Source organism: Brachyhypopomus gauderio, chromosome 4 (genome assembly GCF_052324685.1).
Source record: "Brachyhypopomus gauderio isolate BG-103 chromosome 4, BGAUD_0.2, whole genome shotgun sequence".
In the NCBI taxonomy this organism is placed as follows: domain Eukaryota; kingdom Metazoa; phylum Chordata; class Actinopteri; order Gymnotiformes; family Hypopomidae; genus Brachyhypopomus; species Brachyhypopomus gauderio.
In genome coordinates this window covers 11,778,810-11,805,424 of record NC_135214.1, presented here as the reverse complement: position 1 = coordinate 11,805,424, position 26,615 = coordinate 11,778,810, and the positions used below count along the sequence as shown (strand labels likewise).

At 41.2% G+C, this 26,615-nt stretch overlaps 1 protein-coding gene across 1 annotated transcript in view; it reads left to right on the top strand.

Moving 5' to 3' along the window:
• Nucleotides 1–1,092: 1,092 nt before the first annotated feature.
• The window catches only part of LOC143511548 (sacsin-like), a 41,748-nt gene continuing 16,225 nt past the window's right edge, over nucleotides 1,093–26,615 (top strand). The window contains exons 1-6 of the mRNA XM_077001153.1: nucleotides 1,093–1,218; nucleotides 1,504–1,558; nucleotides 5,148–5,235; nucleotides 5,475–5,586; nucleotides 20,723–20,869; nucleotides 21,022–22,459. Of these exons, the coding sequence (XP_076857268.1) occupies nucleotides 1,524–1,558; nucleotides 5,148–5,235; nucleotides 5,475–5,586; nucleotides 20,723–20,869; nucleotides 21,022–22,459 (1,820 nt within the window). The 5' untranslated portion in view covers nucleotides 1,093–1,218; nucleotides 1,504–1,523. The remainder of the gene's footprint in view (nucleotides 1,219–1,503; nucleotides 1,559–5,147; nucleotides 5,236–5,474; nucleotides 5,587–20,722; nucleotides 20,870–21,021; nucleotides 22,460–26,615) is intronic.

Genomic DNA, 26,615 nt, shown 5'->3' with positions numbered 1-26,615 from the left:
TTAGCAACAGTTCTCTGAGTGACAGTACGTTCAGTGAACGAATCAGAGAGTGAACGAGAGCCCTCAGTTCATGAACGAATCAGAGAGTGAACGAGAGCCCTCAGTTCATGAACGAATCAGAGAGTGAACGAGAGCCCTCAGTTCATGAACGAATCAGAGAATGAACGAGATCCCTCAGTTCATGAACGAATCAGAGAATGAACGAGAGCCCTCAGTACAGTGAACGAATCACTGAATGAATCACTGAGCATGCGCAGTTCCCTCGCAATGACCGTCTCCGCCTCCAGCGGGTGATTCGGTGATTCACAGACCACACTGCAGTTCCCCTGCCGGCCTGCACGGTCGCTGCTGAGCTCAACTACTGAACTGAAAAAGGAACGAATCAGCTGAGAAAGTGATTCAATTCAGTTCGTTCACTCAAATGATTCGAATCGTTCGCGAACGACACAACACTAGGTTCATGAAGCCTCGTTTTGCCATCACTAACGAGAACATTAATGCGCTAGCAAATAATCAACTGGAAGCCAGATTTTTCTCCCACTAAAACTGGATAACTGTAGAAAGGCAGAAATGCGTAGGCATATTTTACCGCATTTTTTGCAATGAGGAAATATGATGCTCGTACGGATGCGTACACGCCTTTCCTGGAAAGCAGCGCATGACTTGGTGCGGCGTCTGCCAGTAATGAACACTGGTTTCATTTCCCATGAAGCGAGGGAGGGTCCCACTGCCAGGCTCGACTCGTCCCCTTGCCCTGGACATTTAGCTGATTCCCACTTTCCTCATTAAATCTAAAAGCCCAAACGCATCTTAAATCACACCGTGACCAGCTGACACCGGAGTTTGGACAGGCGTAGTAAAACCTGAACGGTCAACACAGACATAAAAATATATGACATGCTAATACACATCAATCGTTAAAACATTTGATTCAGTATTCAGACAATATACAATTTCTAATATTGTATTTAAAGCAAGCAACCAATTAATTGGTTGGTAATAACTAACAGGTACTCCATTGGTCTATACCACAGCGCTTGATAACACGGAAACAAAGCCTAAACCATCACAGTCCCGTTAACTTTCGTTTCAGACAAGGGAAACGTGTTACTGACCAAAACGAAACTTCTCTGCAGATATCCCACCCCGACTGTGTAGGACGTTCAGTGTTCACCCAGCTTCAACTCCGTGAGCATCAGTCAGGACAGTGGCATAGAGGCAAGTCTGACTTTAGTCCTACACGCACACATGAAAACGATATTTACATTTACGGCATTTAGCAGACGCTCTTATCCAGAGCGACTTACAAAAGTGCTTATATATATATATATATATATATATATATATATATCTACAGTAACGTAAAATGATGTAGACTAGCATTTTCGCATTTTTCCAAAGTATGCTGCTCAGGAAAAATGTCAGTTGTTTGAAAGTAGTCCGCGGTTCAGTGTAAACTTTGAGCTCGACATTTTAAACTTTTATGCGTTCCTGTGTCCACAGGAGATCCTGATAATGGCAAAATGAGTTGGCCATTAAAACGAAGGAGGGCTGGGAAGTGAGTGTTCTGTAGTGTTGTGTGTTAAACATTTTGTCATGTAGGGTATATATTAGGGGTGGGACTCGATTAAAGCTTTGATATTAATTTATCGAAATTAATAACATTTTAATCGCATTTCAGTATTTAACATGAGAAATATTAATTTAAGATTGAATGATGAATGAATCAGTGAACATATGCTTAAACGTCAACATCTGGTTTATTTTTCTACCAGTCTACTACACAGGCCAATAGATGAGTGCAGAAAACAGAGCAAACAATTTTCAGAACACTGGAAATTCTGATAAAAAATGCCAAAGTACTGATTGACTTCAACTGCTCCCATTATAAATAAAATAAAATAGATAAAATATTATCTACCATCTAATATGTTATTATAAAACATCTTCTGATTTACTTCAGTTCTTCTTATTCTTCCAATATCCTGAGCAAAACTCACAAAATTAAACAATAACTACATAGAGCATGTCAATCTGATCAACATTTAGTTAACAGTCAGTAACACAAACCCATTGGCCTTATGATAACATCTACTGCTTCCTCAGCCAGTTACTGAGACAAACTAGCCTTTCAACATTTTCAGAGGTCAATTACGCCCTCTTCTTCTGAACTATGTTACCAGCAAGTGAGAAAAGTCTCACAAGGAACAGACATGGCAGGACTGGACAGATATCTTTGGGCCAGGGCAAAGAGTTGTGGATGGGCACCTGCATGACATGACCACTGCAGTGGGCATGCTGTCTCACTGATAGTGGGCTCTCCTCTGTAGAGGCTCAAAATCATGTTAGGCCCCTTTTCTTCATCTGAAGAAGAGTCAGAGGCAAACAGCTGGAAGCTCTTCTTCTTTGCCTGCTCATCTGTGGTCTGTAGAGTAATGCTATTGGGCTCTTGCAATGCCTCAAGGCTATTCCACATCCCTTCTCGCTCTCCTTTAGGTAAGTTCTTAAAGCGTGGCTCGAGTACAGATGCAATCTTGAGCCATTCATGGTTAAGCATAGCTTTGCGATGGGATAGCTCCTTTGTGAATGCAGTTTTAAATCTAATCACATGGTCTCAGATGAAGGAGAGCAGGTAACACCACAGAGCATGAGACATAAGTCTCAGCCCCAAGGAGCTTGGTTACATATCTGCAGTTGAAAAGTTAGAAGAAATTTAGAGAAGAATGAATTTAATTGTTGTACTAATTCCCAGTCAATTAAAAAACATTTAGTTTGGGAAAAGTTTATATTGCAACAATTCAGTCAATTCATGAAGCTATTCAAATGGAGAGTAACTAGTGAAACAGTAAAACACTTGTGTAGATGTATGCTTTACCTGCATGGTTCAAGGTGGGTCACCAGGTTCTGCAATTTATTCCACTCTGTTGCTGTCAACATCTTAAGCTTGTGCTCTTGTCTGGCTAGAGTGGCCTTCACAGCTTCTTGGTTCTTTAGGAGATGCTTGATCATATACAGTGTCAAGTTCCACCTTGTGCAAACATCTTGGATCAGTGGCTCCTTGTCTTGCTCAAGTGCTGTTTGCTGCTGGTGTAGATCCTCTGTATTGGCAGCCGGGCTATGTTTGAAGTGGCCCACTATCTTACGACACCTAGCCAAGACGTCACTGAATTCGCTTAGGGCTGTCGCGATAACCGCAGTATAGCAATACCGCGCTATTGACGAGAAAATCGCAACGTACGGGAATTAACCGCAACAACCGCAATATTTGTGTTTTTTCCCATGCGAGGGGAAAGTGCCTGTGCAAGAGTTAAAGTCATTTTCCCATCAACCCCCTGTTATCATCCGGTGCGGCTGATCAACAATCCGTCTCCTTTTTTCAAAGATGGAAACTACGGCAGATGCTCTGGTCAAAAAACAAAACGTGACTTCGCCGGTTTGAGAGCATTTCGGGTTCAAGTCAAATCCACGCAGATCCACTCGCCTGGTGGCGCGTCAATGAGGCTAGATTTCCTCTGCTCTGCAAACTTGCCCGCAAGTACATGTGCATTTGTGCAACAAGCACACCATCAGAGCGAGTTTTTAGTACTGCCGGGAATATTGTTAGCCCTTTCCGCTCCTCACTGAAACCACATAAGGTGAATATGTTGGTTTTCTTAGCGCGCAACAGGGACGTGACAACTCAGGTTTAAGCTGAGACGTTATTCTTCTGGTTAAGGAAAGATTTCGTTTTATTGATTTATTTATTAAATTCTCTTTTTGTGTTTAAAATCTCGTTTAAAATATTTACCCTACACTTTTAAGAAAGCGAAAGAGCATGGGTTCTTACTGCATCTCATTTGACTTCTGTGTTCTCTATTTGACAATAAACACATATTTAACTGCTCTTAAAACTGTGTCTTCTTTGCAATTTAAAAACAATAAGAACCCCTTTACAATAAAAACAATAAAACAATTATATAGCTCGAAAATTAAGATTTTAGACGACAAATGACGCATATCGCGTCATACCGCATATCGCGGTGTTGAGCCACCATAAATAACCGCAGGGGAAATTCTTTCACCGCGACAGCCCTAAATTCGCTGTCAAGAAGGCAAACATTGAGGGTTCTCTGCGACGTGAGCAACACACGGCATGTACTGGAAAGGGAGTCACCTAGCTGCAACTATCATGTTTCGGGCGCTGTCTTTTCCTAATGTGGTGACTTTTTCTTTAATTTCACAGGCCTCTGCCACAGACATAAAGTCCTCTGCACAGGCATTTCCATAGTGCCTAGAAGTGGTCTTCTGCATGCTCAAAGCAAATGACTGGATCTTCCATTCATCATCTATAACATGAGCTGTCACACCAAGATAATTCTTGTTGCTAACAGAGGTCCAGTGATCCCAAGTCAGAGCCACATTTGTGGCGCTCTTCACAATAACCTGTTTTACTTCCCTTTCCTCCTCATACAGCTGCTGGACCGCAGTTCATAACTTGCATCAGCTGAAGCAATTTGCAGCACTTCTTGTAAGCCTTTATCTTCGACCACAGAGAGCGGTCTACAGTCCACACCAATCCATCTCGCCAGTGAATTGGTCAATTTGTCTAACGTGGACTTTGACATTTTGTTTCTTAATTTGAACCCCGACATGTGGTCGAGTGTTGACTGGCGACACTGTTTGCTCATACTAGGAATACATTTAGCAGCTAAGTTATCGTTACTGACCTGCACGTTAGCCCCAACATGTTTTACGTTGAGGTGGTAACGAAGGGTGGAAGTGCTCCTGTGATAAGCAAACTCCTTCCTGCATAAAGTGTAAATAACAATATTTTTGTTTGTACTTCCATCTGGAAGTTTCTTATATTAAAATTTTCCATCCACCAGCATAGCCTCTTCAGTCATCTCCATCATGCTCATCTTATTGTGCATCCATATAATCTGTATGCCTGGAACTTGTGCACTGAGAAACATTCCACGGTGCAAAAGTGTCTCATGCATTAAAAATGTGTAAATATTTTTAGTTCGTTATTTTCCCTGTAATTAATTAATCGAAATTAAAGTGTTAAAGTCCCACCCCTAGTATATATACTTCGCCTTTAGATTCTTAATTACAACTTTTTAAGTACATGCAGATGTAACAACATTTTATTATTCTTTTGCATTAAGAAACGCCTTTGGTGCCACTTCTCCACCTTTTATTGACTACTTGAAGGAGATTCTGAGAAGATACCCGGATGGGGGACAGATATTGAAGGTGAAAATCGAAATCGTGATAATATCATTCATGTTATGGCTGAGGATATTAGGTTAGGCAGGGGTTTTATCGGGCTTTTAAAGTAAAAGTAAAATTTAAATAGCTTCTGCAATGTAATTTGTAGCCAACATCATGGGTTACTGCTATATTTCTGTAGGTTACATAACGTGGTCTTGTGCTGAAAGGCATTATTATAAATATTAATCTTAGATGTTTTATTAAATAAATTTGCCATGCAGGAGCTAATACAGAATGCAGATGATGGAGAAGCTTCTGAGGTTGTGTTCATCCATGATGAGCGAAGATATGGCACTGACAGTGTGTGGACCGAGGCTCTTGGAAAGTATCAAGGTATTGGTCCTGGAGTGTGTTCTCATTTTATCCACAGATAAACTCACAAATAATGTACTCATTCAGTCCCATTCATCTGTATGACAACTGTTGTTTCTTGCAAAAAACCTCCAGTTATTCACAAGGCTTGTGTTATACAGTGTAAAGGTTTTGATATTGTCACATAGATCAGTGTTTTTCAAACTTTTTTTCTGGTGACCCACATTTTGTCCAATGATTTTTCACGCGACCCAGCCAACATAAAAAATATATATATTTGCAGGGTGGCGAATGTAAGTTGTTGACCGGGGGGGCAGCGGGCAGCAATCGTAAGTTGTTGACGGGGGGTGGGGGTGGGTGTCGAACGTAAGTTGTTGACGGGGTGGGGGTGGCAAATTTAGGTATCATATCGCTGTTACGTTTGGAATAGGCAAGAGTGACGCAAGTGCAGAATGAAAAGATTTAATAAGACAACACAACTAGACAAGGCTTTAGAGAACTTAAGGGACTGGGATCACGGCCACAGAAGACAAGTACACACAACCGAATACACAGGTGATCAACTACTATAACAAAACTCAAAGGCAGAAACATACACAAACTGGACACCAGCCAATGACTACAACTAACGAGACACAAAGGCAAAAACATAGGCACGACATAGACTAACAAACAGGTCACCAGACTAACACTGAAGTTCACGAAGCACGATAACAGGTTAACAGGCTAACAATGAAGTCTACGAAACACAACAATAGGTTAACATGCTAACAATGAAGTTCACGAAACACGACAACAGGTTAACAGGCTAACAATGAAGTTTACGAAACACAATGCATACAAACAAGCATACATGGGACAACACTACACTACGACTCCAAACAGAAATCTAGAACAAAGGAGAAACTAGAAACGAGGGCTAAACAGAAAACAACCGACAGCGAGCCTAAACAGGAAAAGTATTGACATATGAAACAACAAACGAAAGGAGCAGAAAACTAAACACACGGCAGATTACAAACAGAGATTAACTAATAACCGTAACCAGAAATCGAAATGCAAGAAACTAGCGAACAAGCAACAACATGGTAGACCAAGACATAGGGAGAGAACACTCACAGGGATGACCAGCGCTGGTAGTCCGGGCAGAGGGAACTAAATACACATACACAGGGGAGGGTGAAACAAGGGACAGGTGGACCGCTAAGGAGGGGGCGTGGTAAGCAAACGGGGACTACGAAAACCGGGAAACAAGGTGGAGCTAAGGAGGACAACACCGGACTGGTGTGGAGGGCGGAGCCAGATGTTACAATCGCCATCGATCGCCAAGTATAAACGCCTCCACCATTCGCACAGTGGCGTGCTACGGTCACTAGCGAAAGTATAATCCATTAATATAATAATTTATTAAATATATTAAGATTTATTTTTGAGTGACCCATTTTTTTTTGGCTCGCGACCCTTACCCCGAGTTTGAAAAACCCTGACATTAGGGCTGCAGCTATCAAGCATTTCAGTAATTGAGTACTCTACTGAAAAATCGATTCGATTAATCGAGTAATCGGATAAAACAGAATTGCTCGGTTAAGGAGCAATTAAAAATACAAAAGAGAAAACAAGACATTTCATGTAACGATATAGAATCAGATGGCGGACACAATTGCTGCAGAGAACCACATTTATTCAAATCGAAGGCGGAACTAAATCCTATAACCTCGACCTTTCCAACACGGATGTTACGAGATCGACGCGGCATAATCACACATACAAAAACAACCAAATCACAAAGTCTAACAGAACTGACAACCAAGACATACGAAAAACATTGCAATACTTAACTAAGTACATACATACAGCAGAAACAACCAAATAGTACAAGCAAGACCAAGACACATTACAAACAGATCAAAAGGATGGTTACATGTAACAACGTAAGAAACTCACAAACAACCTAAACGAATCAAAGACGACAGAACTACCCTGAACCTCAACAGACCGTGACACCTCAGTACAAGACTGATCACAGAAACCCTAGAATGACACGGAGGCAGGAGACCGCGACAAAGAATATTGACAACGTATACCAACCTACAAACATAGACCCACAGGGAACACATGAACTCAACCAGACTATATACAAACTAATCAAACCAAATAATTCCAAACAGCTGATAAGGATAACATTGGGCAGGGATAAACAAAAGGGGCGTGACGAATCGAAACAAAATCGACGAAAGGGAACAGAGGGAGGGAACAAGGCAAGATATGCACAAAGGGGTGGAGTTAAACGTTACATTTCACTTAATAATGACTGACCAATCGGTTTCCTTTTTTAGATAAGTTATATTTTTAAATTCACAACATACATTTACAAATTGTAAATGCAAATAGAAATAAATACCACAAGTAAATAAATTAAATTCAATTACTTTCAACTTAGAATTTCTTGTATCAAAACTACAGTATATCAGTATCATATTCTTTCCTGCTAAAGTAATTGCTAAGGTAAAGTAGCTCAGCTATCTTTAATTTATTTATTGTTTATCGTCTTATCGTCTTAACTCCACAGCGCTGTTACATAATGCCTGTATTAAGTTATTAAGAACTTGTCTCCGTTGTACTAAACTAGCCACACAGAGCTGTCGTTATGTTGTACGTTAATGTTAATCTCATTAATTTGTTGTAAATAAAATTTACATTGTCCTGGCTCCACCGCTCCATTCCGCGTGTCTTTGGCCAAGATGGTGCAGCATTGAAGATGTGCTGTTGTGGTAGTCAAGGACTATGTTACACCGAATACATGTCACTGTATTGTTCTTGCTTTCAAACCTAAAATGCTCCCATACTTTCGACATTTTCTGTCTTTTCCTATAGCCCTTTTCAACGTATGTTGTCGCTCTTTTCCCTTGCTGCTTCCATATTCCCGCTTCTCAACTAAAAACCTCCGACGCGTGGGTGACGTAAGCGTGTTGCGCTACATTAAAATTAGTCAGTGCGAAATACCGTTTTAAAATAAACAATTCTTCAAGGCACAGAAAATTACTCGATCACTTTTGGTAATCGACATAGATCATAGCCGCCAGAGTTCATAAACAGCCTTATAAATAGTGTTTAGTAGCTGGTGCCAGAAGAACAGATTCACCAACACACCCGTGTGAGGAAAGAGTTTAAATGTTTAATAAGAAGAGAGAGGGACACCAGTGATGGCTAAGTTACCTTGAGAAATTAATCCGATTACTGATTACTGATTACTCCTTTTAAAAGTAACTTAGTTACGTTACATATTACTTGATTTTAAAAGTAACTACGTTAGATTACAAGTTACTTTAGTAGTTACATTCAGCAGCAAAATAAAAATTTCCAATACTCACTTTATTGGAAGTGCATTTTTAGCAGTAACAATGTATTGAAGCAGGTTCGGTAACCGAGGCAGAAACTGCTTAATCCAAAAATCCCGAGGAGGGAAACTTTATTGATAACGCAAACCTGGCGCGCTCAGTCGCCCCCCCAGTGTCACTTAAAGGGCAAGACTCTCCTGACATTACGTTTGTGTAGCTGCGCGGTATTATTTGTAAATTTATTTGTAAACGTAATACAAGCGAACTGGGGTGGGTTTCCCGAAACGTTCGTAGCGCCAAGTACTTCGTAACCTCGTATGAAACGTACGAGGTTAAGAAGTACTTAGCGCTACGAACGTTTCAGGAAACCCACCCCTGTTCAGTCAGACAGCTTGTGAAACGAAATACCATTACAATTTCAAGCATTTTAAAGTAGGCGACGTTAGTCAAAATTCCAGCACTTTTCAAACGTGGAACACAGTGCAAAATTAAAATTCTTCAGGTAAATGTTCCTTCCCCTGTTTTTGAGGGGTGTTTCTTTATACTACCACATATCGTTACGGGAGGACACTGCAAAAAATGACTTGTAAAACGCGCTCGCGCTCTCACAGGGTCGCGCGCAGCGTGCGGAGTCGAGCGCTACGGTCAGACGCAAAAGTAGAACTGAGCCAAGAAGAAAGCAAAAATATATATTTTTACTAGGGAAAATAAAAATAGTAACGCATAGTTATTTGGATAAGTAACTTTAATCTGATTACTGGACTGGAAATAGTAGCGCGTTATATTACTCGTTACCGAAAAAAGTGGTAAGATTAGAGTAACGCGTTACTAAGTAACGCGTTACTGACATCACTGAGGGACACACAGATAAGGAAATTAACAGAACAAAATGTCAGATTGTTCTGATTGAGCATCACAAACAGTGAATCAATACCCTTACATACAGTATCTCATTACGTTGAACAGGACTGACTTATTAAACCTCTTTAAATGTAGCTAGCTAGGTATTCAGATGAAAACCAAGGCTTAAATACCTAGCCAGCTACATTGAAGGCTAAAATACCTAGCTAGCTAAATTTAAAGAGCTTTACTAATTTACTTTACTAATTTACTTTACAGTGCCGTTCACCGTAATGAGATACTGTCTAACACAACTCTTATTTCTAGTTAAAATCAGAGTGTTACTCCCTTTGTCTCTTGCCAGGTTATGTTTAGTCTATTTTGAGGAATGATTTTGAGACATACTGCATCATTAACTCATCCATGAAAAGATCACTTACTTTTCACATGGAGGGCGCTGCTTATATTATAGGTAAGCTAAATGCTCTTTAAATGTAGCTAGCTAGCTGGGTATTTAGACAGAAACTAAGGCTTAAAAACCCTCATAAAAATTTTACACAACTTGGTTTGGTGCCTAAATAGCTAGCTAGCTAACTAACATTTTAAGAGCATTACTACCAAAGTCTGGTTCAACATAATGAGATACTGTATAACACAACACTCTTGTTTCTGGCTAAAAATCTTCAGAGCTTCTGCTTAAAATAATTAATACAGAAACACTTCTGTTGTGTTGTGGCTGGATTTGCGGCGTTTCTGAACTTGCCCAAAACTATTCGCTTTTCAAATGTACCATTATAGTGTGCAAACACACAAGCAGAACAACACAGTTCAGACATCATAATGTACGTTTCAATGTAAATTATGTATGTTGTCAATGCTGTATAATATGCACGTGCAGTTGTAATATGTTGGCATAATGGCATAGACTAGTATGAATGGTCAAGGTGGGTTAGTGTTTGAGTTTGTTAACTTGCAGATTGTTAAACACAGGTGTGTTCCATTGGTATATTTGATTAGTATTCTAACATGCATGTTAGATGATGCACTCATTTGAAAAACTGCTGAAGTTGTTCAGTAGTTTATAAGATAATTGAGTTGTAGTGAATACACTGGTTGTTTATGGATTATGAACGTGGCACCATCCTGATCGCTCAGGAACCAATATTGTGATAACTGAGAGAGGTGGAATATGGTTTAATTAGTCTCATTACCAAAGGGTTAAGTTCTGATTTCGTGCAGTGACCTAATATCATCGACCAAAATATGTATTTACCACTGTGACCAGATTAATTAATAAATGTCCAAATTTATTGAATTACAATTGATGCATTATAAGGAATAGCATATGGAATAATTTGGCTCAAGAATGAAACTAACCCTATATGTAAATATACTGATCTAAACCAGAGATATAATATTAAATAACAAAGAATAGAAAATTAAACAACAGCAACTATCGATGGTCATGGGATTTAAATGGAATATATGGCTATCCTAAGACGTAAGATCAGGCATGAAAATCTGTCACCTTTCGGCGAAATTCGCCGTTTTGAAGTTGAAAAGGGTGACCAGCGTGAATCGTGTAGATCCGATGAGTTTTTTGTTGGGGGGGGGGGGGGGGGGGGGTCGGGAGATTATATTTTAATTATCATATTGACTTAATTAGCAAACAGAGAACTTCCGAAATTGGCTATTTCAATGACAGTGGCCAGCAGTTTCCGCCCAGAACCTTCATAGAGGCCAAATAGCGTTTCAATCATACGAACGTTCTTCATTCATGTTATTCATTTACTGCTAAGCGGGACGAGAAGCAGGACCTAGTGCTACACCGCGGACAAGGCAGAAGAGCGTACATTTACCAATATATTTACCAGATCGTACATTTACCACTACATTTACCAGATCGTACATTTACCACTACATTTACCAGATCGTACATTTTTAATTGGGTGGATTTAATTGGGTTATTAATGGTTTCAATCGTTTTCATATTTTGCGGTAAAACAAAGTTACTGCCGTTCGCTACAGCGTTGAACACTGTCAGATCTAACCCAAGCTCTTGTGATAATAGGCCCATCTATCTACCTATTTAAGTTCGCGTCAACCCCGTGTAGTTAACGGTGACATAAAATAAGAAACAAGATTTTTTTTCTAGTGTGTCTGTAGTTGTAACTGGTGAATCCAGGGACGTGTGAGGATCACATTCGCACCAGGGCTGAAAAGGTTGAAGATGAAGTTGTAAACTCTTGTCGTTTGAGTCTACCCTGTGCTTTAGCTCGTTAGAAAATAAAAACACGTAAACCTGGTATTTTTACAATAATTTTCGCCGCTGATGTGCAGAAGCGCCCCCTAGTGGGCCCGCCGGCGGGCCCAGCTCCTTTACGGCGATATAAAACATATTAAACATTAATGAATCTCCGAACAAAAGCGCTTAAATCAAAATTTCCTATCCCATCTACATGCCTACCGAGTTTCAGCCGTCTACGTGCAGCCGATCGCGAGATATCCGGCTTTGAAGTTGACCACAAAAGTGCACCCCGCGAGGGGGTCTCCCGACATATCCGTTTACAAAACATATTTATGTTGTGAAATGTCTTAATGTTTTGTCACCTAAAAATCGTTTACTAATAAGGCTTTAATTTAAGACCTTAACAGCGTAGATCCGTTGTGGTTAAGTACCTTAAAAAGCTTGCTCACCTCACTGCAAAATTTTCCAAAATCCGCTTCCTGAATGAGACACTCCGACAAATCTGCCCCCTAAGCGTCACAGAAGCGTTTTTAACGCTGATTTGATCCCTCATTACAAAGCTGCAGCGGTTCTGCTTTGATTTGAGTGGTTTTTATTGGTCTAAAGTGGGGTAGTGACTTTGAATGACAGGTTTTACAACCTCTCCCACGGCGAGGTGCGAAGGGGAGGGGGGGAGGGTGAACCAATAAGCCCACAGAGACAAGCTGGAGCCTCAGAAGTGATTGAAAGCTGTTCTAACCAATAGTGTACATCCTTCCGAAGCTAACCAGCCCTCATATGACATGATTGGTCAAGTATATTTTTAAATTGAGCCCTCGGAAACTGGCGCTTCATTTCCAATTTCGGCCGCTAGCATAGCAACATAAGCTAACCCTTTGCTAACCTAAGCTAAGCTCCCCAGAACACACTGTTCGGCGAAACTGAAGCTGCCATGGATTATTTTGTTCGTTTTTATGTGGATTGTGGATACTTTTGAACATAAACGGATTACTTTGTGTGGAATATATGGGCAATTTTCGGAATTTTCGCCAACCCGGAAGTGAGATGGTACACCGGCTACGACGCGATTCTACGTACTGTGAGTGACAATGGATAATTTTTCATAAGCGATATTGTACAAAATATATATTCTAATACTAAACATTAACTAAGCGTTAGATTATAAACAGTTTTAGAGCGTTTGAGTGCTGCAGCACTCTGTATCGTGTCGGATGCTACCGGAGTTGGCTACGGTAACCTAGCTTATGCTGTCGGACTATATTGGACATAAATATGATATCATAACGTTCATATTTGGACATGGAATTTATTCATTGGAATTTTCTGGTCTTTCTGTAATATGTGCAGCGTTGTTGTTTGAAATGGCTCATCGGTTTCGTGTATGGAATTTGTTAGCATGTTAGCTTGGTTGACTAAGGGTGTGTACCGGGTGTGGCACATACTTAGCACATTTGGACAGGGTGTGGTGAACTGGACATTCCTTGGAACAAAGTGGAATAACTTTGCAATGCTTGCATGGATTTGCTTCATTTTTTCTGTGTTGTTAGAAAAGACCCTAGCGAAACTTTTTGCAATTTCCAATAAGAGATTTGAATAACTATGTGAATATACATTCCAGTCATGTTCAAGTTCAAGTCAAAATTTTTGACATTCCTGGCATTTTAGCATTTGTAATAGAGGCTCTAAAATAAACCAAATTATGTGAATATGATATTGAAGTGAATCAGTATGTTCCCCCAACTGTCTACTTCAGTTTGAGCCATGAATGATGATTTTCCTATATGTACAACTTGAGATATCTAGTGTTGAAGTGTACTAGTACCATTCGCTCAAAGATGGCTGCCAACCAGCATCAAGCATCAAGGGCTAGTAAGACTGCAGCATAAGGTTAAGACGTAATGGTTTTGACTGAGCCATCCGGAATGGCGAAAGCGGCTTCTTGCGTTTACGGATAGCGTTTACATTGAATCCATTGACATGACAGTCAAAAATTTTTTTTATGGATTTTACTATATTTTACGGAGCCCGTAAGGTGACATCATGTAAAAAATAAATAAATAACGCGTGGCCATGACTTATTAACGCGTGGGAACGAGATACTAACGTCGCCTTTCACACGCGGCAACAAAGTTTATTTTTTCACAGCAAAGCAAGCAGATCTCAGGGATTTTCGCGAACTGACTGCCCAAGGAAGGTAAACCTGGCTTTATATAAAGTAATACTTAATTATCTTGTTCGCACGCGTTAGTAAGTCGTTCGCATGCGTTAGTAAGTCGTGGCCACGCGTTATTATATTTTTTACATGACGTCACCTTACGAGCTCCGTAATATTTGGCATCACCTGTCGCTGTATCCGTACACCAGCAGCCAAACCCAACCCCCCCCCGTCACAGTATACCCATGACGTCACATGTCAACGCCCCGTCGCCGTATCCCCATGACGTCACATGCCCCGCCCCCCGGTCTTCTCACCTTTTTAACCCCTGACCCATTTTCATGCCTGCGTAAGATGCGGTGTTTGGCTTGAGTCCAGCAGACTCTGTTGGTTGCAGTGTTTTGGCGTTTTCCAACGAGTTCTTTTTCGAGTCTCGGCGAGTTGTGGTGAGTCTTATTGTCTCTCTTTGAGCAAGGATTTTTAACTAACTTTTAAGGGCGTTGTCGTAGGGCACTTTCTTGGTCATTGTCATTGACCATTGGGCCTTGATTACTGCATATTCATTACCTCTGCCCAGACAGGAGGTTCTCCGAGGGGGTAGAGAGAGAGAGAGAGAGAGAGAGGGGGGGGGGGGGGGGGGGGGGGGGAGTTGTGACAACTGCCAAAAGGCAGACAAAGGGCATTTCAAGACAAAGGGAATTCCTAAATAAATTGGCTTGCATGCTCTGCCTAAATAAGTATTAGTTTGGTTCTATCAGCCTACACATTGAGCCATTCTTAATTTCTACCTTTGGACAATAAATGACACACAATGCACAGGCAGGCATGAATCTGAGGTCACATAAGCACACATGAAACATAGATGCTATTAGAAAATACTAATACATAGATGCCTATGCCTAATATAGCACATTACATGTTAATACTTGGTTATATATAAATTTAAATTAATACTACACCGAAATACAAGTGTATTGATGGGTCTAAAATAAGGCAGCACATGAATATGGGACTACGCAGGTCTCTAGGACTCTAACACAGAGAATTAATGAGCATGCATATCTAAACAGCAGAACACATAGGAATATATATATGCATGCATTAGTGGTGTCACGATTCTCTAAATCCTCGATTCGATTGTATTTCCGATTTTAGGGTCACGATTCGATTCAATTCTCGATTTACAGCAGGGAGGCCTATGCCAGTTTTAGATTAGTCTATGGTAGGGGTCGGCAACCTATGGCATGTGTGCCACAGTTGGCACGCCGAGGCATAATCACTGGCGCGTGCCATGCTGGACCAGCATCAGCAAAAAAAATTTAATAATAAAAAATGTCAGACAGAGAGCACGATCCTCCAATCGAAATCGTTCCTCAACACTCTGCACTCAGCTCCCGCCACAGACCCATGTTTAAATTTGTTTAAATAACCGTAACGGCCGCACGGTGCTGCGTGTGATGTAATCCCTGAGCTGCGTCAAGGCTGGATTATTTATTATGGATTATACTTTCGCGAGTGACTGTAGCGCGTGACTCCGCACACCTTGCGCAAACCTGCGCGAACAGCGGAGGCATTTATATTCTTTGCAGTGTTCTCCAAAACGATATGTGGTAGTATAAAGAAACACCCCTCAAAAACAGGGGAAGGAACAATTACCTGACGAAAATTAATGTTGCATTGTATTCCAGGTTTGAAAAGAGATTTAGGTTAAAGTACTTGAAAATGCTTGAAAGTGTAACTACTTCGCTTCACAACAAATAGCTGTCTGACTGAACAGTTCTCTTGTATTACGTTAACAAATATGAGCCTCTTGTAATTCCAGGACGAAACTTGAGAGAACATGAAGACATTAAGATTGGGCGTTTTGAAAATAAACAACCATTAAATAATGTGATGAAAAAGCGAATTATTTCGAATCATTACAAATATATGTATAAATATTTAACTTAATTAGGTGCTTTAATTCCACCTTCTAAAGGTGTATGAGCCCAGAAAACATGACTTGGTTCATTGTGCTGAAGCATGGCGTGCGCAAAGTTAAAAAATTTGAGAGGTGCACGACCTTGTGAATCGCCAGTGCGCACGGGCGGAGCCACTGCGATTACGTCATTTTCGGCACATGGACCCTTGCGATGTGTCTAGTTTAAACCAGGCTTTACTTTGCGTAGTGTGGGTGCTTGCATAGCTTAAAGGGAGGGATTGTCGATCCTCTTTTTGACTTTGAGGCTCGAGATCGTGACATAATTTCGATCGATTTCGATTTAATATCGAAATCGTGACACCCCTAGCATGCATGCATTCATAATACAGTACAAAACTACAAGACAACATATCTAGTTCAACATATCTAACTACTGAAACACATGAATTATTTTGAATCATTTTGAGTATATGTATAAATATTTAACTTAAGTTTAAGGTGCTGGGAAATATTGAAATTGACCTTGAAAGTACCGTACAAGTGCTTGAATTACTTGAGTGACTTGTAAAGGTGTATGAACCCGGCAAACATGAATTTGTTCATTGCGCTGAAGCAAGGTGCGCGCGAAGTTACAAGGAATCCACTCTGGGTGTCATAGTAAAATGGCTTTGGCTGTCTCCGCTACAGTATTTCAGACCAATAGTGTTTATTTAATACCTCTGAAACGGGTTTCGTTCTTTTCTAATGTACCCCACACCTGTACCTTCTGTTGATAATGGGCTTCTCTCATTGGTCATTGAAATCTTACTTTGATTCTGATCATGCCACTACCATTGTGTCCATACATTTCTTAGGACAAGGAGTTCAATCTCCACAGTAACTAAATGTGTGCTAGCAGTCTAACCTAGATTTTTTAGAAAAGAAAATTTCTCTCATAAAATAGACTTTGCAACGAGAGGAGCGAACGCACTGGATCTTATACAAACATCCCTAGCGCGTACCGGGTGGAGCAGCGCCCCCACCTCGCGTTCTCGGACCACATGTCTGTGTGCCTTACCCCAGCCTACAGACCGCTCATCAGCATACCTGTCAAGTTTTGTATTAAAAAATACGGGACATTTCCTGTATATGATGTCATCGCCTAATTTGCATAATCGGTTATTTGCATATAGCTGCAATCGAGGCTGTAGGAGAGACAAAAACATCTTTGGAGTGGCAAAAAGTGAAGAAAAAACACCCCAAATATGTTTTGAACTACAAATGAATAAAAAAATCAATATTTTCTAGTGGTATTTCTAGCTACAAATGGGGACATCTCCTGGGCATATTTCTGTGCCTTTAGCTCGCATTTGTGCTTGGCAGATTGTTCGTGCTGATGGACATCGTTCCTTCCCCCATGAGAGACACTAAAATCACAGCTACATATCTTACAGAATGAGTAGCTATGCCCCTTCATGCTCCTCTTTAGGAAAGTAAATTTCCTGTCCCATTTGTCAAGGTACTTACACGTACACTTAGCTTTTTTGGCAGGACTGCCTTCTCTTGTTAAATCCATCTCTGATTTGTTGTTCCAGGTTTGCTCCCACTGTCGACACTAAACCTGCGAGTTTTCAATTACTATTTTTTTTAAAGCATTCATATGCCGCGCCAAACAGATTCTGTCACTAGCCTCGCGAGAACTGCCACCTGCAGTAGTCTGGGTGGCAGTTCTTGCGAGGCTAGTGACAGAATTCTGTTTGGAGCGGCACATGAATGTTTAAAAAAAAATAAAAATTGAAAACTGAAAATACGGGAAAATTAAAATATGGGATGACGCCGGGACAGAGCGGTAAAATACGGGACTGTCCCGGCCAAAACGGGACACTTGACAGGTATGCTCATCAGGCGCTCCAGACCGGTTCAGAAGCAGGTGAGAACCTGGCCGGCAGGAGCCATCTCCGCCCTTCAGGACTGTTTTGAGCGCACTGCATGGGACATGTTAGGGAGGCTGCAACTGACGGCGACACAGATAACCTGGAGGAGTACACAGCATCAGTCACTGGCTACATCAGCAAGTGCATTGATGATGTTACTGTCTCCAGGACCATCATCACACGCCCAAACCTGAAGCCATGGATGACTGCTGAGGTACGTGCGCTGCTAAGGACCCGCGACTCAGCCTTCAGAGTGGGTGACAAGGTGGCCCTGAGGATAGCAAGGGCCAAACTGTCACGAGCCATCAGAGAGGCAAAGCGCGCACATTCCCAGAGAATCCACAGCCACTTCAAAGATACTGGTGACACATGGCGCATGTGGCAGGGCATCCAGGCAATCACCAACTACAGGACAACACCACCATCCTGTGGCGGTGATGCCTCCCTCCCTGGTGCCCTGAATGACTCCTATGCACGGTTCGAGGCACAAAATGACACGTTGGCAAGGAAGGCCTCGCCCAAGCCAGACGAACAGGTGTTGTGTCTGTCTGCAGTGGATGTGAGTCAACCCACGCAAAGCTGCAGGACCAGACCACATCCCCGGCAGAGTGCTCAGGGAATGTGCAGAACAACTGATGGATGTTCTCACGGACATCTTTAATATCTCCCTGAGCAGCTCCACTGTCCCAATGTGTCTCAAGACCACCACCATCGTCCCCGTGCCAAAGAAGTCCACAGTGTCCTGCCTCAATGACTACCGTCCTGTTGCACTCACCCCCATCATCATGAAGTGCTTCGAGAGGTTAGTCATGAGGAACATCAACACCCAGCTGGCCCCTTCACTAGACCCCCTGCAATTCGCGTATCGTCCCAACCGCTCCACGGACGATGCCATCACCACCACCCTTCATCTCTCCCTCACCCACCTGGAGAAGAAGTTCAGCATTCAACACCATCATCCTACAGAAACTCATCGTGAAACTATGCCTGCTGGGCTTAGACCAGTGGTTCCCAAACTTTTTCTGCCATGCCCCCCTTTAGTAGATGAGAATATTTTTGCGCCCCCCCTACACCCCACCCCCCATTGACTAGGGATGTGTTGAAAACTTACAAAAACAATAGGTTCACAACTTTGGTCAAACATGAAAAAAATAAACTGCAAGAAACCTTTTAAATGGTTCAAGAATTCTAAATGTAATTTAAAATAAATAAGGAGATGAAATAAGAGAAACAGCAATACATATGCGGCTAGTTTCCAAGCGCAGACATCACGCAGAGCACAAAGCTTGTAACGGCCAGAAATATGTGTACTGTCTCTTTAAGGGAGCGAGTTGAGCGCGCGTATGGAATAGACCGAGTCAGACCACTGCTCTTTAATTTATTTCTGTAAGTAACGCATTAAATGAGCTTTGGACAACTCACCAGTTCATGTATGAACAGTGAAGTATTGCTGGAGCCCAGGTTTATTTTGGTCAACCAGCAAATAAACGGACTAAGTGGAATACCACCAGTGCGAGTATTAAGGTTGAACTAACTCCGAAAAGCAAGCAATACAAGCATAGAATTAGACTGAATAGATCTGTTTTTATGGATCGGTCACATTGTCCCCGATATCCGATCTAGAATTTTTTCAGATATTAATATTGGAATTGGTGCATCCCTAATATTGACACATGTGCACGTTTTACTTTCAAGCTCCGCGCCCCCCCTGCAATAGCTCCGCGCCCCACCTAGGGGGCGTGCCCCCCACTTTGGGAACCACTGGCTTAGACACACCCCTCTGTAACTGGATCCTGGACTTCCTGACTGGGAGGCCCCAGTCAGTCTGGATCGGGAACAGCACCTCCAGCATCATCACACTGAACACTGGGGCCTAGGCCTGTCACGATAACAAACATTTCAGAACGATATATTGTCCCAGAAATTATTGCGATAAACGATAGTATTGTCATTTTTGCTTGTCAAATCTTTGCAGCATGTTTATAAATGTTTTCTTTTCAAACTTATTTAACGCAGGGTTGCCAACTCTCACACATTGAGCGTGAGACACACGCATTTGACAGTTTTCACACGCTCTCACGCCACACTTCCGATATCTCACGCCGAAAAAAAAATCTAGTTTATTTACCTCTGATCCATATGATTCAATGAGTTACTAGTTTGCTCTTGCGCCGACCACCTGCGATCGATAGATCGCGATTTAACACTTAATTTGTGTCCATTTTACGTTCGCCACACCACCCCCGGGGAAAATTACGTAATCGCAGTGGCTTCGCCCCGAGGTCCTCGCACGCTGTTGATTCGCAAGATCGTGCACCTTTTTGTATCTTCGCGCGCCGCGCCTCAGTGCAATGAACAAGTCATGTTTGCAGGGTTTATACACCTATACAAGGTGGAATTGAAGAACTTGTACGTCACTTTCAAGGTCCATTTCAATATTTCCCAGCACGTTAAACTTAATGAAGTTAAATATTTATACATATACTCGAAATAATTCGCTTTTTATGACATTATTTAATGCTTGTTTATTTTCAAAACGCCCAATCTTAACGTCTTCACGTTCTCTCATGTTTTGCCCTAGAGTTACAACAGGCTTGTATTTGTTGTAATTCTTGTAATTCTATTTGCGTAGAATTTTTCAGAACCCAAACTTACTCACAATAATAAGTACATATAGATACATTATTGGACATTCAGTACAGACAATACAATGGTATTCATATCACTTCATTCTTTTGGTAGGACCTGCTCTCTATGCCTTCAATAATGCCGCCTTCTCTGAAGACGACTGGGATGGGATACAGAAAGCAGGAAGAAGCATCAAGCAGGATGATCCAACTAAAGTGGGGAGATTTGGGATTGGCTTCAACTCTGTTTACCATGTTACAGGTCTGTGCATGTTGATAACCCACCCAGGGTACCATACTGGTCTTTTAAAGGATTAATGTCATATTTACATTCACATCTATATTTCTATATGTTTAAAAAAGTAAAAAAAATTACTAAATTTTGATAATGTTTTTATTTTTTTAATTTTTTAGATTTGCCATGTGTGTTTAGTTCCAAATACCTTGCTGTCTTTGACCCTCAAAAGATGATGTTTGATGATGGACGGGAGGGCTATCGATGGTCACTGGATGACGAGGAAGACAGAAATCACCTTAGAAAATATACAGACCAATTTAAGCCTTTTCAAGATATTGTTAATTTAGTCTTCAGTTGTTCTTGGGACAAAGTTATCAGTGACAAGTACTTCAAAGGAACACTTTTCCGATTCCCTTTGCGTGATGAACCTTCAGAGATTTCTGATAACCTCTACAACGACAAGAAGGTTGCACAACTCTTCCACAGCTTCAATGCAGATGTGGACATTAGCCTTCTGTTTCTGAGAAGTGTGTCATCCATTTCTATGATTCATATTGACACAAGTGGCACTGTCAATGTCAGGATGAAAGTTTCTGTGTCATCTTTACATCCTCTCCAAGAAGATGGGATGCTTGGTTTCCAAAGAGAGTATGTACGAGGTACAACTAGTTTTAAGACAGTGTCCTGCAGTTCACCATCAAACCACAACACCACAACAAAGTGGCTAGTGACAGCCTGTCATCTAAAAGAAGGATGTGTACCTGAGATTGATGCACTTGCCCTTAAGATGAGTTTTCGTCCTCAGGTTGATGTAGCGTTTCAATGTGATGAAAACAGAAGATGTGCCACTGGAGGTCTGAGCTGCTTTCTGCCTCTTCCAAACAACGAGGCAAATACAACTGGGCTCCCTGTTCACATTAATGCATGCTTTGGCCTTACAGACAACCGAAGGTACATTAAATGGCAGGAGGATGACCAGAAGAATGATGAATCCGCCATGTGGAATGAACTGCTGGTGAAGGAGGTGCTTCTTCATGTGTATCTAATGATGATACAAGATGCAGTTCAATTGGCCAGAAAGTCCATACTGCCTGCCAGCACAGTTTACAACCTTTGGCCTGACCTGAGCAAGACAGATCACAGGGTTAGATGGCACGAAGTTGCAATCGATGTTTTAAAACTGTTGTTACAAAGTAAAGAAGTTGTTTGTCTTGCTGAAAATGAGACCAGATGGGTGGATATCTCAGATGCCATTTTTCCAAACAGCATTGCTGATACACGCATGATGGCTGCCGTTGTCCGATTATTGACTGCAGAAGGAAAAAATCTCGTCACGGTACCTGACCATGTTTTGAAGGCAATAGAAAGAACTCTCCCAGAACCTGCCACACTGCAGTGGGTGACCCCATGTTTTGTCAGATTGGTGCTCTGCAAAACTGAGATTGCAAGGCTTTGTAAGGATGACAAACTGTCTCTATTGGAGTTTGTTCTGAGTGATGGGAAGTATGAAGAGCTATATGGTCTACAGCTTCTGCCATGTAGCGATGGAAGCTTCAGATCATTCACCAATAAGGAGGAGGACACAGCTTTGATTGACAGTGAAGAGTTTCCACGGTAAGGTTTGAATATAGGATATATATATATATACACATATATATATATATATATATATATATATATATATATATTAGAGGTGAAACGATTATTTGAGTAACTCGAGTAATTCGATTACAAAAAATACTCGAGGCATATTCTTTGCCTCGAGGCTTCGTTTAATTTATGTCACCATCTATTTTAAATGTTTAAAATCCCGCTTTGTACTACTACGCAGCTCCGGTATCATTGTTTTACACTTACTGTTATAACTGACGCACAGGTTTAAGGCAGCGTGATTTGTTTTGATGGAAATGGCGGAAAACGAAGATAGCGGTGTCCGTAAAAGGGCAAAAATGTCAAAAGTGTGGGACCATTTTTCGCTGCGCAAGGTGGACAACGTAGTGCAGTGTATTTACTGTAAAACGGATCTGGCCTACCCAGGGCATAATTTGAGCCGGATCCTGGCGGAACCAATAGTTATTGAACAAATAATTCTATAAAAGACATTTTTTAAACACAAGATCCACATTCAGGCTTCCTAAATCACATAAAGCTCTCCCTTTTAGCGATGCCTTTCTGCGTCTCCATAAAGCTAAAAGCTAGTTATACTTTTGCGAGTAACCGTACCGTGCAACTCTGCGAACGGCGGAAGCGTTCATACTTGACGTGTCACAATTCTGTGCAGTGTTGTCCGTAACGATATGTGGTAGTATAAAGAAACACCCCTCAAAAAAAGGAATGAACATTTACCTGATGAATTTTAATGTTGCATTGTGTTTCAGGTTTGAAAAGTGCTGGAATTTAGGCTTAAAATGCACTTCTGCACTTAAAACACTTATAAAACACACGTAAATCATTTAAAAGTAATTTATATAAACGGATTGGCTTGTTATTTTGACATTTGTGCGCCTAAGCGTTGCGTTTTGTGTGCGATCCGGTGACATTGTTGGCCTCAGTGATCCCTTGTCTCATGCCGCTGTTTGCGTTCCGGCATCGTTTGATTTACAAATTAGGCACTGGGCCTACCATAACAGTAGCTACTTCCTCAATGCTTCAGCACCTAAACTGAAAGCATCCGCACATGAACTGCGCTTCTCCAAGCGGAATAACAGCCAATTGCTTGCTCATTTTAAGAGAACTTTCATGTTGCATTACACACTATCAATATTATTGTGTTAAAAACACAAAAGTGTGATTTTATCCGATTACTCGATTAATCAATGAAAAAATCGACAGAATACTCGATTAAAAAAATATTAGATAGTTGCAGCCCTAATATATATATATATATATATATATATATATATATATATATATATATATATATATATCGAAAAGCCCTATATTGTTATTCCTTTTCTCCAAATTTCTGCAATTAATGCGGCCCGAACCGCTTAACGTACAGACTCCGTTCGAACTGCGTTTCGAAGGTCTCGGCTCTGTGTGGTGTGCTATCCGTTTTTGGAGTCGATTAGAGTTATAGATTTTAATATAGATTTGAGTTTAAAATGAAAAATGGTCCTATTAAAATGAATGGTGGAATGTTCAGAATTTCAAATCATCACTGCCAGTTAAAGTGTGAGCTGGCATAAAAAACTAGACATGCATTTCCTGAAGGAAATACATAGTGCTTGAAAAGAGATGCAAGTCTCTCTCTGTGTGTGTGTGTGTGTGTGTGTGTGTGTGTGTGTGTGTGTGTGTGTGTGTGTGTGTGTGTAGTCTGCTCAATCTGCCCCTCTGCTATATCTGCCCCATCTGTTCCATCTGCCCCTCTGCTCCATCTGCCCTTTTGCCCCATCTGCCCCTCTGCTCTATTTGCCCCTCACCCTCATCTGCCCCTTTGCATCATCTGCCCCCTCTACTCCATCTGCCACCTCTACTCTATCTGCCCCTCTGCTCTAGCCGCCCCTCTGCTCCATCTATACCTCTGCTCTGTTTGACTGTGTGTAGTGGGTATGAGAGAGATGCAGGTGTGTGCGCATGCGTGTGTGGGGGAGGGGGAGAGACATTCAAAAATAACTGACACTCTGTCTCTGCCACTCTGAGTGGAGGAGCCTTGTTTTATGTGATTTGCACCATCCGAACAAACGGTCGTAGTTCGGGGCCCATTTAACTTATCGCTTCACCGAAGAGATTGTGTGAGAGAGGACCCCTTGGTGATGATTTTGATATATTTTGGTGTGGTTTGACCCAAAAATGACTGATTTATGACAAGTTAAATACACACAAAAATCTCAACAAAGCTGATTCTGATTCTCATACATTTATATGGGGGCCAATGGGGCAGTTTTCTGTGTCTAGTGCCAAACAAATGCTCACAACTCTAAAATTAATTCATCAAATGATTAGATATCTCGGCGTGCCAGAAAGGACAAGTTTCTCTCCCATTTAAAATTAAAATGGAACTTTTAGGTGAAGGTGTCAGGATTTTACAGCAGTTTATCCACGAGAGTTTTGATCAATTTTCTTGCCAGCACACACTAACTGGCTGTTAAGATTTGAATTTCTGAACATTCCACCATTCATTTTAATAGGGATTTTTTTCATTTTTAAACTCAATTCTATTAAAATCTATAACTCTAATCGACTCCAAAAACGGATAGCACACCACACAGAGCCGAGACCTTCGAAATGCAGTTCGAACGGAGTCTGTACGTTAAGCGGTTCGGGCCGCATTAATTGCAGAAATTTGGAGAAAAGGAAAAAAAGGAATAACAATTATAGGGCTTTTCAAGCCCTATAATTATCAAAACGTTCTTGGATAAACTGGTGTAAAATCCTTACACCTTGACCTAGAAGCTCCATTTAAATTTTAAATGGGAGAGAAACTTGTCCTTTCTGGCATGCCGAGATATCTAATCATTTGATGAATTAGTTTTAGAGTTATGAGCATTTGTTTGGCACTAGACCATGGGTTAAAGTTCTCCGTCACTACGACGGATTTCCGTCATTTGATTTTTTCGGGGAAAAAATCCGTCAAATCATAATAAACAACACACGCACGTGCTATCTGTTTTGTGGCCGAAATATGATTCTCACTGGCGCTCATCAGCGCTGGATAGACGACGGCGGTGTCATTTGATTGACTTGCGGTTCATTCCGCCTTCAGATTTGCGGATGTTACGTAGAAAAGTTTTTACCCCCCTCCTGCCTGGCATGACCGTAGCGCGCGACTCTGTACACCTGCGCGAACGGCGGAGGCTACTTGCTGCGTCACATTCTTTTTGCAGTGTAGTCCCCTCAAAAACAGGGGAATGAACATTTACCTGACCAATTGTAATGTTGCATTAGTGCTGGAATTTAGGCTAAAGTACTTTAAAATGCTTGAAAATGTAACTACTTCGTTTCACAACAAATATCTGTCTGACTGAACAGTTATTACGCTAACAAATACGAGCCTCTTGTAATTCCAGGATGAAACATGAGAGAACGTGAAGACGTTAAGATTGGGCGTTTTGAAAATAAACCACCATTAAATAATGTGATAAAAAGAGAATTATTTCGAATCATTTCAAGTATATGTATAAATATTTAACTTAATTAAATTTAACGTTGAGAACGCGTTGAAATGGACCTTGAAAGTGACATACAAGTGCTTTAATTCCACCTTATAAAGGTGTATGAACCCGGCAAACATGACTTGGTTCACTGCGCTGAAGCGCTGTGCGCGCGAAGTTACAAAATTCGGGAGGTGCACGACTGCGAGGCTCTCGCGCACGGGTGGAGCCACCGCGATTACGTCATTTTCGGCGTGCGGACCCTCGCGCTGCTCACGCCACTCGTGCTGCATCAAGTATAAAGGCTTAAACCAGGCTTAACATGGATGGTGTTGTTCTGTTTGTATTTAAAAGCCCTATCCAGTGGTGTTAATTTTTTTGTAACATACCTACTTAAAGCAGGTAATCTTACGGCTTATGTTTTTGCGATGGTGAATCTGATAAAAACAAGAGAGCTTCATACCTCTCACCAGGATTCACTAAATTTGACTTGATCTTTAAATAATTTTCTAGAAGAGGACCCCCAGATAACTCCCATTAAATACACATTTATGTACATTTATTGCTCAGGTGTTCATTCTCTCTTCTCTCCTTACACAGGCTGTTTAGATAAATATACTTTATAAATGTGTTTATTGTGTAGAATTAGGCAAAAGAGGCCGTGTCCCAACTACACC